This window comes from Protopterus annectens, chromosome 4.part0 (assembly GCF_019279795.1).
Source record: "Protopterus annectens isolate FY-2018-M chromosome 4.part0, PAN1.0, whole genome shotgun sequence".
NCBI classification, from domain to species: domain Eukaryota; kingdom Metazoa; phylum Chordata; order Ceratodontiformes; family Protopteridae; genus Protopterus; species Protopterus annectens.
The window spans coordinates 558998494-559011075 of NC_056733.1; the positions used below are offsets into that span (position 1 = coordinate 558998494).

Below are 12582 nucleotides of genomic sequence, written 5' to 3' on the forward strand. Positions count from 1 at the left end.
ATGTCAATATATTAAAGAAAATGGCATCTTTGTACACCCTGTGTCAGGTAGGGAGTATAAATCTAGACTACATGCAGACTGCAGAACTAAAAATGTGGTGTATTTAGCTGAGTGCATATCTTGCAAAGCATTCTATGTTGGGATGACTAATAAAATGCTAAAACAACGTATATTGCAACATATGAGTGACATCAGATTATGTTTCAGAAGTAATGCTCTATATTAGACATGTCCAACCTGCGGCCCGCGGGCTGCATGCGGCCCTTAGAGCTCTTCCATGTGGCCCTCAACCTCTAACTGCAACATTGATGTACGCATGCCCCAAAACACTTTTTTTTGTTTTGTGTTTTTCGCTCCCATGACCTGTAACGATAATGTCGGTGTGCACATGCGCCAAAGCACCTTCTAGCTCTGTTTTTGAGCCAAAAAAGGGTCAGTGTGTTTACGCCATTATTTTGCGCCAAACAATCAGTGTGTGTGTGTGTGTGTGTGTTCTCGCTGAAGAGGGACTCATGTATGGATTTGCTGCTGTTCCCTTTTAAAGGGACAGCAATTACCTGTGTTAATAGGTAAGTACGGAGTGAGTGAGTGCATGCATGAAAGCAGAATTGTGTGTGTGAAAGTAGAAGAAGAGTGTGCGTGTGTGTGTGTGTGTGTGTGTGTGTGTGTGTGTGTGTGTGTGTGTGTGTGTGTGTGTGTGTATGTGTGCATGAGAGAGAGAGAGAGAGAGAGAGACGCATGCACAAAGAGGCTAACAATGATCATTCTACCTACTGAACACAAACAAGTTAGCTCACAAATATATCATACATTAAGAGTACACTTTCATTAAATTGCGGCCTTCCTGACAGGGAGAGTGTTGTATTGAACATGAACTCATACCTCTTAACTGTATGGATTTTTAAAGAATGTCTGGATTTTTGACTTATCTTCCAATTTGTGTCTTTTGCTTAGGAAAATAAAGTAGTCATCCAAGGTAATGCACTTCCAGGGAGTAAGAATGAGACAGCAGCCTAGGGTTAATGGGTCAGTAGTGGAGTGACTATGTGGGACTGTAGCATATAAAGTTGTATTGTTTTTTCAGACAAACAAAAAAGCACCTAGTACTGTTTTTTCATTGGTAGGTTCTAAGCAGTGGTAGATTGGACAACAGTAAGCTTAGCTTTGGCGGATCATCAATACTGGCAAATCAAGTGGGCACAATGTCATTTTTTAAATGTTGGGGATTTTAGTGTGTATGTGTGTGCTTATGTGTTGGGAGTGCTGCAACAGTAGATAATTATTAAAGACAGAGACTTACGGACTGTGGAGAACATGTTTCTTTGTTTCAAAACCTAATACTTGGGTACGCATGCCAGAAGTAAATTTTTTAAGACATAGCTTCTTGCCATTTACAGTGGATGGATATTTACATTTAATGGACAATATATTAGTGTGGGCCTGTGGGGTTCTGAAGGATGCCAAGTCTACCACTGCCGATGTCTTGTAAAGTGACCTGGAAATGGATATTGGGATGTTACTGAAAAAATATAGTAAGCGGGCTTAGAAATATAGTTTAATTAAACAAAGTGTATTTTCAATTTACAGGCCATAATTTAATTTATTTCAGGTAGTCCAGATACTGGTAGATTGTACACCATTAGACTTAATTAGGGAGAGCTGTCATTCTGGGGAAACAAGCAGCCCTAGTTTCAGTGAAAGCTCTGTGGTTGCTTGCAGGTAGGAAGTTGCAGGATGTTGATGCAATGTGTTTTATGCATTACTTTTAATGCATTTGTCATTTCATAGTTTTCTTTGATGCAAAAGAAGGCAGGACTGAATGAGCCATATAATGTTTAACTGACAATAATGGGATAGAAAGATTATAAGTGATGTATAATGTTTGCAGCTACAGTTGTTTCAATGGTGTCTGTGATGCATAACTATTTTTGGGCCTGTGTCCTACTTTTATTTTTCGCTTTGTCCAGATTTCTTGCTCTAAGGTTGAGAGGTATGGTTCCATACTAAATCAGAAGTTGTATTTACCTTGGAAGACTTTTCGGCATAATTATGAAAAACAGAGCCGTTTTAATATCTCTGCTTATTTCCAATATAAACTGCCATGCAACCTTGCAAATAACCTTCTTATTAAGCTACTTTACTTCTTTTGGAATTGACAGGTATGATTCATCTGTTCGGACATAAGCATAGAGTGCTAATGTGACTTTGATTTCTTGCAGCAGTCTGTGGTTTACATAATCACAATAACTTTTCTGTGTTTCTGGGTGTGTAATCAATTTAACAGTTTTAAAGATGTTTTCCAAAAATAAATAAATAATCCTCTCTACATTTTGAGCTATTGACAAAGTCTGGGAATTTGTTTTTTTCTAAAGCGAAGGTCAGCATTACAGCTCAGTAAACTGTCAGTCTGTGAGTAACTTCTTCACAAATTAAAATGTCTGAATGTGAAATGGATTTAGATTGGAGGGAAGTTTATTTTTATTTTTTTTTATTTTATTTTACATTTGTTTACCGGGAAAGTTCGACTGGGCACAGGTCCATTTTCAGTGGAGGCCCGGGGAGAAAAGCTCCAAAAATAACACAAAATAATATAATACATGAGAGAGAGAGACAGCAAATTATGGATGTAGTACTCATACACTATGGCAGAGATTACATCTTGTAACAGTGAGAATCACTGCGGTACAGAATAAACTTAAAAACATTTTTTTTTACAGTTATAATTACAGCAAAGCAAATATCAATGAGTTAAGATTTTAGGAGAAAGCTGTTTGTACACAGCTGAAGCTCTGAAACAATCTTTTGGTATGGATTAACTTGGGGATTGACACAAGTTATATGTTTACACCAGTATGTAGCATTATAGTTTATGGTTTTGTTATTGATTTACTTTTTGCCAAGCAGTTTGTTGATTTATTGATGGTCCTTTTGGTGGTGGGAAATTACATGGATGAATCCATCTCTATTATGATTTTTTATTTTCAGATATTTTGACTTCCAGACAATTTCATTCAGTGAGTGGGTGCCATGTGATTACTGAGGTTGCCTATTTTACAAGTAGGGGCTTTTGTGTGTGTGTGTGTGTGTGTGTGTGTGTGTGTGTGTGTGTGTGTGTGTGTGTGTGTGTGTGTGTGTGTGTGTGTAAGAGATTTAATATGTATATTGAATATAATTTTACAAATGGAATTCTTAGTTAAACATGCCCCTCTTCTTGGGCAACTAGACTTGAATAACCAATATTAGATCTTAGCCATCCAGCTGGGAAAGGTTAGTATGTGGATTTTCCATCTGGTTTGATGAAGGCTATGCTACTTACCCAAGGACTACATTTATGGCTATCCATCCAGCCATCATGTTGCTGAACTACATTGTTTGATAATGAGAGGAGGTTTTTACAGAAGTTGAAGGTTTTTGTGTCAAGAACCTGTCCATAAAAAGTGGCTTGTTTATGTTACAGTGAAGGCTGTGGTCTTTGTAGTGAGCATTTAAGTATAACCAGTATTTCTGAGGTAGAGGAAGTCTCTTAAGGCAGGATCTTTCTTAGCCTGGAAAGCAAGCCAATGGTATTTATAGGGGCCAGTGAGAGACAGAGGAAAGCAAGAAGCTTTTTAGTCTGTTTAGATAACTAAGTGAACTTAGTCCTTTGACCTTTTTTGGCAGAAATGGTTGTAGTCTTTCTTTTGGCAGGGTGTTTTGCTGAGGCACATGTCAAAAGGGGCATTGCACTGAATAATGGCTCTTGTAAAGGAAGAATACAGGGATGTTACGACCTCTTTATCCCTGGATGAGATACCCTTACTAATGAATTGGGCCATGTAAAAATCTTTCCTTACAACGGAGACAACGTGGTGGTCAAAAGTCAGGTTTCTATCAACCTGGGAGCCCAAGTACCATACGACTTATTGCATGCTTACAACATTGTTATTAATGTGATCATTTGTGGGGACATCACTCTCTTCATAGGGGATGATGATGCATTTCTTGGCATTTAGCATGAGGCCATATTTCTGGCACCAGTTATTTGTTTGGGTGAGACCCTCTTGTAGCTTATTAAGACTTGTTTTATTAAGTCAGTAATGTGAATTCTTTACTTTATTGCAAATTTGGTCGGTTATTTTTGTGGATTATAGTATTTAGGACTGCTAATGGTGACATTTTACGTAGTTGGACTGCTGGAATGGTTTTCCCAGTGAGAAATGCTAGTGTTGTAGTGAATATCTGTTTATTTGTAATATATATATATATATATATATATATATATATATATATATATATGTATGTGTGTGTGTATATATATATATATATATATATATATATATATATATATATATATATATAGATATAGATATATTAACTAAGAAGTTAGAGTTAACTGTTAGATTAGAGAATTAGAATGAGAATTAGAATTTTAAGGCAAATATTAGGCATTTATTCATTGTTCAAATGCACCTACAGTACAGCCAGGAGATCGACTGTGGTCTTCCGGAGCAACAAAAGAGTTAACTATATGATATATTTTATATGTGGCCCCAAGACCATTTCTGTTCACTCAATGCGGCCCCAGCAAGCCAAAAGGTTGGACACCCCTAAACATATTGAAATAAAGACCATATATTTCAGCTTATGGCGTTATACATTCAAAAAGTGAGTATGGGGGTGACATTGTACATAGCACTGAATTCGCTGAATTAAGATGGATAGCTGAATTACAAGCTAACCATACACCTGGGTTAAATGCTTGTATGCCTTTAAAACCCTTATTGAAGGGCTGTAGGCTCTGTTATTGATTCTAGTTGGTTGTTATTTGTTTAAATATGGCTGATTTTAACAGTTTTTTTAGATCTAATGAAGAGCTAATGCTTGAAAGTGCTTATCTGTGTGTTAAATAAAGTTTTAACTGGTCGTGGTGGCTCCAGTGGGTTTTCTTTTTATCCTGTATGGTATATTTTACCACTGTGGACTTTTACTTCTTCCTTGGCTGCCTTGGATTTTTACTGCATTTTGAAATTGTGGTTCTTGAAAATTATGATAGAGCATCTTTCCACTTACCTATGATAGAACTCTGTAAATCACAGAAAGCTATGACTGCATAAATTAGATGCACTGACTAATATTTCATGAGAACTTCATGGACTCTTACTTTGAAATCTTTTAATTTTGCATACTGACATGATGCAGGATATGCAAAGAGGTTCAAATACTGTAAATGGCTGTAGGCAATCATCCCAGCCCATATCCGGTACATTTTTTTTAAGATTTGGGTAGGTGATGGGGATGCAACTGGCCTGCCAACATTCACCTAGCCAGCTGATATCCACTGTTGATGTTCCTAAACAAGTAGGGTAATTGGAAACTTTTAGGTCCATATTTAGAGGGCCTTCTGACTGCAAAAACAATATGACAAAAAGGCTGTCATGAAACTTGTAAATATGTAAGCCAGGATGCAGAAAATGTTCTGGAAAGCAATGTAGACTATGACACCAATTACTGGAGCATGAACTGTACTCTAAGTACCCTGTCTGGTGGCAACAAATAACTTACCTCAGCAGGATGTAACACTACTATGGGAAACACCTCATGTAAAAAGTGACACAAAGCAGACTTTGGTGTGTAGTGCCTTGCCTAGAAAATCCAAGAAAGTGATGACAAGGAACTGAAATTCAGGCTCCAAACTGACGTGGTCAAATGGTCAAGTACAAAGTCTAAGACCCTTGACAAATGCAAGACTTTTAAGGAGGCACAAGATGTAAGACAGCAGACAGAACAAACCAGACTACAGGTCATGATGTCAAAGGGAGACACACTGACAAACTGAAGCAATGAGTTTAAAAAAGAAGAATAAGAAGGATCTGAACTCAAGAAATGGACAAAGTAAGGAAGAATGAAAGGCAGGTCCGCATGTAAGGAAAGAACATTTTCAGTTTATACCAAAGAGAAAAGCGCTTCCACTTACGAGTAGGAATCAGACATCCATGAAGGTGTGGAGTTCATGCTGCAGAACTGTATGGCATAGGCAACCACTCATATTCATGCAGCATTCCTTCATCTAAGCAAGGACTGTGTAGTACCTGCAGCCCTCCTAGAAGAGGGTGGTATCATGGATGAAACTGTGAGTAGAATGCACACACAGCTCACCACAGTGCTGCAACATCCACTGAAGCTGTGTTCCAATGAACACACTCATACGGTTTCAATGCCAACATCCAATCACATACATAGCAAAAGTAACAGAGCCCCATCCCTTCCCAGTGCCCCCTCAATACACACACCTGACATGCATAGCACCAGGTTGATGTCAGTCATATTGTCAGACAACACACAATTTCCTGTGGTTTACACTGATCACTGTGAAATCCCCCACCTGCACAAATATCTGTGCCCTGCACTCTATACTTTGTTACTTGGTTATGTTACACCAGATGCACAGTGTGTCCAGTCTGTACATGGAAGAGCACACCCTGGTTGTTTGTTGCATACATCATTTTTAATTTTCTGCACAATGGTTTATTCTAGCCCATAGTTATATGCCAGCTGCCACCTCTTAGCCACTGCCACAGTATACTATGCCCACTTTTGACTGTCACAGTTCTCTGCTGCTGATAGCTCCTCCCCAGCCTCCTCATTGGGCACTGCCTAGTGTGTGACATAGTCGACTGCTGCTGCTGGCTCCTCCCCAGCCTTCACATTGGGCACTGCCTGGTGTGGTGGAACTTTTCCTACATGCACACTCCCTGATGCAACTGTTTCCTCAAAATTATATTATATGCATGACAGAACCAATAGAAAATATCTTTGTACATGTGCTAGGGCCATACTACAGGGCAACATCAGAGATACCCAGGCAGAAAGAACCTTCAGCAGGTCAAACACATACTCAACAATGACCTGGATTTGAGAGAGGGAAGAATCGTAGGCTACTGCTTGCCATGGCCTGTGGATTTCTAACAGGTGTCATTAACCATATCTTCAGGGCCTATCTGGTATCACCAATAAGATGCCACCAGGGAAAATTGCCCAAAGCAAGCTACTGATATAGGCCACATGTATGTAATATGTGGAAGTCATGGGTAACACCTGGGTGGCTACAGACCGACTGTACATTATATTACAGACCACCTGACAGTTATTGGAGTGGTAACCTTTATGGTTAACATACCATCTTCCCTGCTCACAGATGGGGCCTTTATTTCTATGTGAGTGTAGTCTATGGCCCCCAATACCAGGGAAGTGTGCTATGCATGGTGTTGTCTCTCTCTCTCTCTCTCTCTCTCTCTCTCCTCTGTGGTTCAAGGAAGGCATATATGCTCCCTCACATGCTGTTGTATGAAATTCAGGAACTGGTAGGGTATCATTGAGGCAGATGCTTGGGATATCCCTACAACATCCCCAACTGGTTGTTGAAAAGCCCCTGTAGCTAGTACTCTCAAAGCCACACATACCTTGGCATCCACAAAGATGGGCACTCCACGTATCTTAAGAGCCTGCAGATGAGGGACAGACAGTTCCTGCATGGTGATTCCACAATGCTGTGAAGGGCACAGATGGATGACATGGTGCCTCTAAGGATGATGACATACAACACTCTGACTAACAGCCATGAGTAAAGCCTGTTTCATATACCAGTTTGTTAATGCTGCAGCTGCCTCATACATCATTACATGGTTTACCTCCTATAACTCCAAGATTTTAATGTGATCAATAGCTCTGGAGCTAGGGCAGCTAGTCATGGAATATATGCATGTCTCTGAAGTGCTCCATCATGCGGAACATTTTCATTCACATATGTGAAGTCCTTCATTTTAATAATGTTTAATAATGTTAATAATGTTAATGGAGTCCGGCTAGTTTAAGTTATTTTTATCTATGAAATGTCTGATTTAATAAGGTGAGAACACTGAAACTATATGTAGGTACTGTCAGTAGCTAAGGGAGAAGTCATACATATTTTTCCATCCCTGTAAGACTAACCCAGATGGCTCTCCTACCTGCATCAAATTGGCCCATTTGTTCCAAGTTTGCAGGAGCTGGTATTCCCAGGTGGGAGAGAGCCCTATGGCCCATGTGTTCTTGCCAGGGATGTCTATCTATTCATGGTGAGAATAACATTCTAGGAGGATGCCTGTCTTGCTAGTCTTGTGGGGGAACCAACCCTCTTCCGCAGCACAGTATCTCCTCTCCTGTGTGTCATCTCTTCTGAACTATAAGTGCCTCCATGGGTTCCCCTTAGCACACAGTGTGACATGCACATGGCAATGTGGGATTCATAGACTTCAGCTCCACATGGTAGACACCTAGCACCCCCATTAGGTGTCAAGCATTTGGTGAGCCAGTGCTTTCTCCTTCCCTCCCCCAAAGATGGGGGCAGTGACTATAAAACCAAACATTATGCAGTATATTCTACGTATATGTTCACTTTTAATGGCACATCAAGTGTCTTGTGCAGCATACAATATGTGAATTTAGGAAGCTGTATGTGGTGTACATATAAATATTGACGAAGTAACACCTAAATACATAGTATGTATACTTTTTCTGTCACTCCATGTATGTGCTTCCTGCAAAAGACTGAGTATGTATTTGGTCAACAGATGTTTAGTTGACCATTTATGATTGACAGAGCTGCTGGTCGATAGGTGTCTGAAGTGTCTGAAATTGCTCAATTCCTGGGGTTGGGGAATATGCACTTTCCCATGTTTGTGTGATCTCTGAGTTAGTTTGTATAATTGACAGGAAGTATGGGATGCAGGGGGCCTTGCCCCCCTGCAAAAAATATTTGTTTTTTAATTTTAAATTTTGCATATACAGTAGCTGTTTTTTAGTGCATTCATAGTAGCATGTTGATATTGTTGTTTTTCAGTTTTTGCATCAAAGTTTTGCATGTTGACATTGGGTGCATTCAATGTGCAGTACAATACCCATATATATGTGTATGTATATACGTGTGTGTGTGTGTGTGTGTGTGTGTGTGTATATATATATATATATATATATATATATATATATATATATTATATTTCATAATATGTACATGTATTTCAGTTGACATATATATATATATATATATATATATACATATATAGTTTACAATGGTATTATTTCTTGAATCTTTTTGATTGAGATAATGAACAAAATGAAAGTAAAAGGTCTAATGATGACATTATGTCCATTTTAATCTTTCACATTATATGATGTACAGTATGGTACTGTGGTTCTTGCTGTTATCATGTTGCACTTTGTGTTCCCTGACAACTGCTCCAGTTTGTGACAGAAGAGGCTTTTTTTAGATGAGAGAGATTGCTCATATCCCTGCAGCAATCACTATCTAACCACATGTGTACTTAATTACTTCAGATGTGTAATGGGTAGGACAGCATTATGACTGGTATTTCAGACATTTTAGACTGATTATTGTTATATTTTCTTGTCACACAATGATGTACACTGGCATGGTTGCATAAATCTATACTTAGGAATAGTAAACCAGTGCTGTTTTGCTTATATAGCTCTTTCTAAGTGCTTGATGTACAGTTTAGCAGAGTACATCATGTGTTGTCTTAGTGCACAACTAAATGCCTCACCTAGTGTATTTTTAACTTATTTCATTATACATATACATGGGCACTTTGTTCCATTCATACCTCTGAACTTCTCAAACCAAAAAATCTGGACAAAGCCATAAATAGTGGGAGGACAGAGGCCCAAAACAGAGAAAATTTTTAAATACTGCTCTTACAAGCTTAGAAAGTCAATAGAATAACAGATTTTACAATAACATGGATTTTCTGAAGGGTATGACGTTTGAAACTCAAATGTCTATCATTATTTTCTGAATTCGAATTCAACCCTCAATGATTTGTCAATGATTTTCCAAAAAAACAAAATTTTATGAGGAATAGACCAAAAATATGAAGCAAAAATCTGGACAGTTGAGAGGTATGATTGCATTATTTGGGGATCTGGTGCATTTTTCTTTCTTAAGCCTCGTATGCTGTTTCATTACAGGCTTTCTGTATTACACTGTGGTATTAGCAGGTGTCCATCGATATTTATGGCTTGAGAGTTATGCATCTTCCTAACAGCACAACATTTTTCTGTTTTCTAAATACGTAGCACAACTTGAAAATTCTGTGCATTTTTGCAAAAAAATTCTCTGCACTTTGATGACTTGGAGTAACATGTTTCTTGAGTCCAGGCTATTGTGCAGGTTCACTGGATTTGTTTAGCCTGTTAAATACACAGCGAAGTAGTTATGCATTCACTTAACTGCCAATATCCACAGAACTGCATCATGAGTCCCCCTCAGCATTAGGTGCCTGCAGTGGGCCTCTCAGGTCTTTGAATCTGACAATAGGTGATAAGGGCAGAACTATTAGTACATTATGCAACTTAAAAAAAAGCTTTTTGGTCCTTAACCTGGAGTACTGTTTATGTTTGTTATGAATTATACAGTAGTAAGAACAGTGAGGAAATATAATAAAGACACACATACACACACATCCCTTGTATAAATACTTTTGGAACATTTATCAAATTAAATTAAGAGGGATGCTTAAATGAAGTAAGAAATAAAAAATATTTTGTTTAGACTGGTTTATAATGGAATTTTACAAAAGTTGTACTTACTAGAACTGTGCCTCTTTAACACCACTTTCTGTTGTATAACTCCATGTAGTGACAGCTGCTTTGAATAACATATGATTGATGCATATGTTTTCATTATAAGGAAATATGATAACGCACATAAATGACATTTTCCAGTTTCAGTAGCTCCAGTAACATCTTTTTCCCCATTAAAGTTATCTGTTACTTTTTTGCCTGTGATGTTACCCTATATGGAAGATAGTAAACTAAGAACATTAATCATAGACTAAAAAATGTTTGTGGTACACTAATCAGTATTTCATATGTAAAAAACACTATACTGAAATCCATAGAGGTAGCAGTGGTTCACAACTAATAAACAGATGAAATCATCTGGCAAATAAACAGCTTGTTGTCTGCCCCAAAACAGAAAAAGGCAGAAATGAGTTACAGTAAATTCTCAGTTAACTGCAACTCAAGCAACCGACAAAAAAAAAAAATTCTGTGCAATTTTCATGTGTTGCACTTTTTGTCCCCCCCCCCCCCCCCCGCAGAAACATACCTTACGGTTTTACAGTTTTAGAGTTTTATAAAGGAAGATAGGAATAAATTCATTCTCTCCCCAGCCTGAGAACAAGTCAAACCAAATAGTATAGGGTACAGTATTAGTCAGGCCTACTTTTAACAGTAACTCTCAAACAACCAGAAAATACAGTACCAATCCCCATGGAATGACAGTTTATCATCAACTCTTCTCCTTATGTATCATAACAATAATCAAAACAAGAGTTATAATATTATATCTGATTGCATACAATTGTTTGATGCATTGATTGCCAAAATACAGGCTGGGTAAATTTTAGAGTGGCCGTATTAATTATGAGAAAAGGGAGATACTTCATTTCAATATAAAGTGCAAGTAGTTTTCTTTTTCAGAGATGTCATAACCTCAAACTTGGTTATAAAAAGGGCTGAGGATGTGAGATTATGAGGGACTTGGTCCAATGCAAAAATAATGGTTCAACATTTTGCATTGAGAAAGTAAATTTCTATTTCCACTGAATGTTGTTTTGGATGGTGTTTTGAACTATTTTTCTTATCAGAGCCTGATCTGATAAATCAAATTTCAACATAACCATCCCTAACTTATTCAAAGTATTTTGACTCTTAGTACACTTTCTTTGTGGTAGTTTGCTGTAACATGCCTATTTTCCATGTAGTACTAATGTAGTTTCTGGTGTACTGGTTCATTTTTAAGATATCTCTAAAATAAGTTGCCAAAGCCTGTGGAACCTTTTGGACAAAAGTTGTAAATGTAAATGATCTGTGTTTTCTGAAGGAACTAGAACTATTACCTGTTATATGAGATATTTGCAAATAATTCTCAAGATAATGTCAGCTATTGGATTCAAATACCTTAGTGTATTTTGTTTCAGTCATACATATTTATTGTAGTATGGATGTATGCTGGTTCTCTTAAAATAGAAAGTAATACCTAAAATTAATAAGCTTACATTAAAAACTGTATTTTACACATTATGTTAAAAAAAACCTCACACTAGGTTTCAATTCCATTTTTGCAAATGATTAAGGTCTTCTTACCTCATTGCTAACAGTCGAATCTCTGTGCAGCATTCGCTGCATCTGGCTATCCAGACTTGCGCCTGAAGAGCATTTTGCCAAAGCTGCAGCATGAGACTCTTTTTCTCTTTGGCGAACAATCGCTTCACAGCCTATCCACTCAGCCATTGTCTGTTCATAGCATGCATGAACCTGGTCATCTACCTACAAAACGTAAAAATGACATAAATAACTAATGCAGCGTAAATACTAAAAATCTATATGAAGTATTTTTTTCTTCTCTTAAAGCTCCATATTTAATTTCTAAAAATAAAACAGATTCTAACTAAGAAGATGGCAGTGTTAGCAAAATTTAAAAATACAAACTCTAGAGGCTAACAAACCTGGTACAAAAAACATCATTCTGATATACAAGCTATG

General features: G+C 37.6%; 1 protein-coding gene across 1 annotated transcript in view; it reads right to left on the reverse strand.

Moving 5' to 3' along the window:
• SGSM1 (small G protein signaling modulator 1) overlaps positions 1-12582 on the reverse strand; it is a 1353076-nt gene that overhangs the window by 435034 nt on the left and 905460 nt on the right. Inside the window, exon 16 of the mRNA XM_044068489.1 lies at positions 12184-12366. Coding sequence (XP_043924424.1) covers positions 12184-12366 — 183 coding nt within the window. The remainder of the gene's footprint in view (positions 1-12183; positions 12367-12582) is intronic.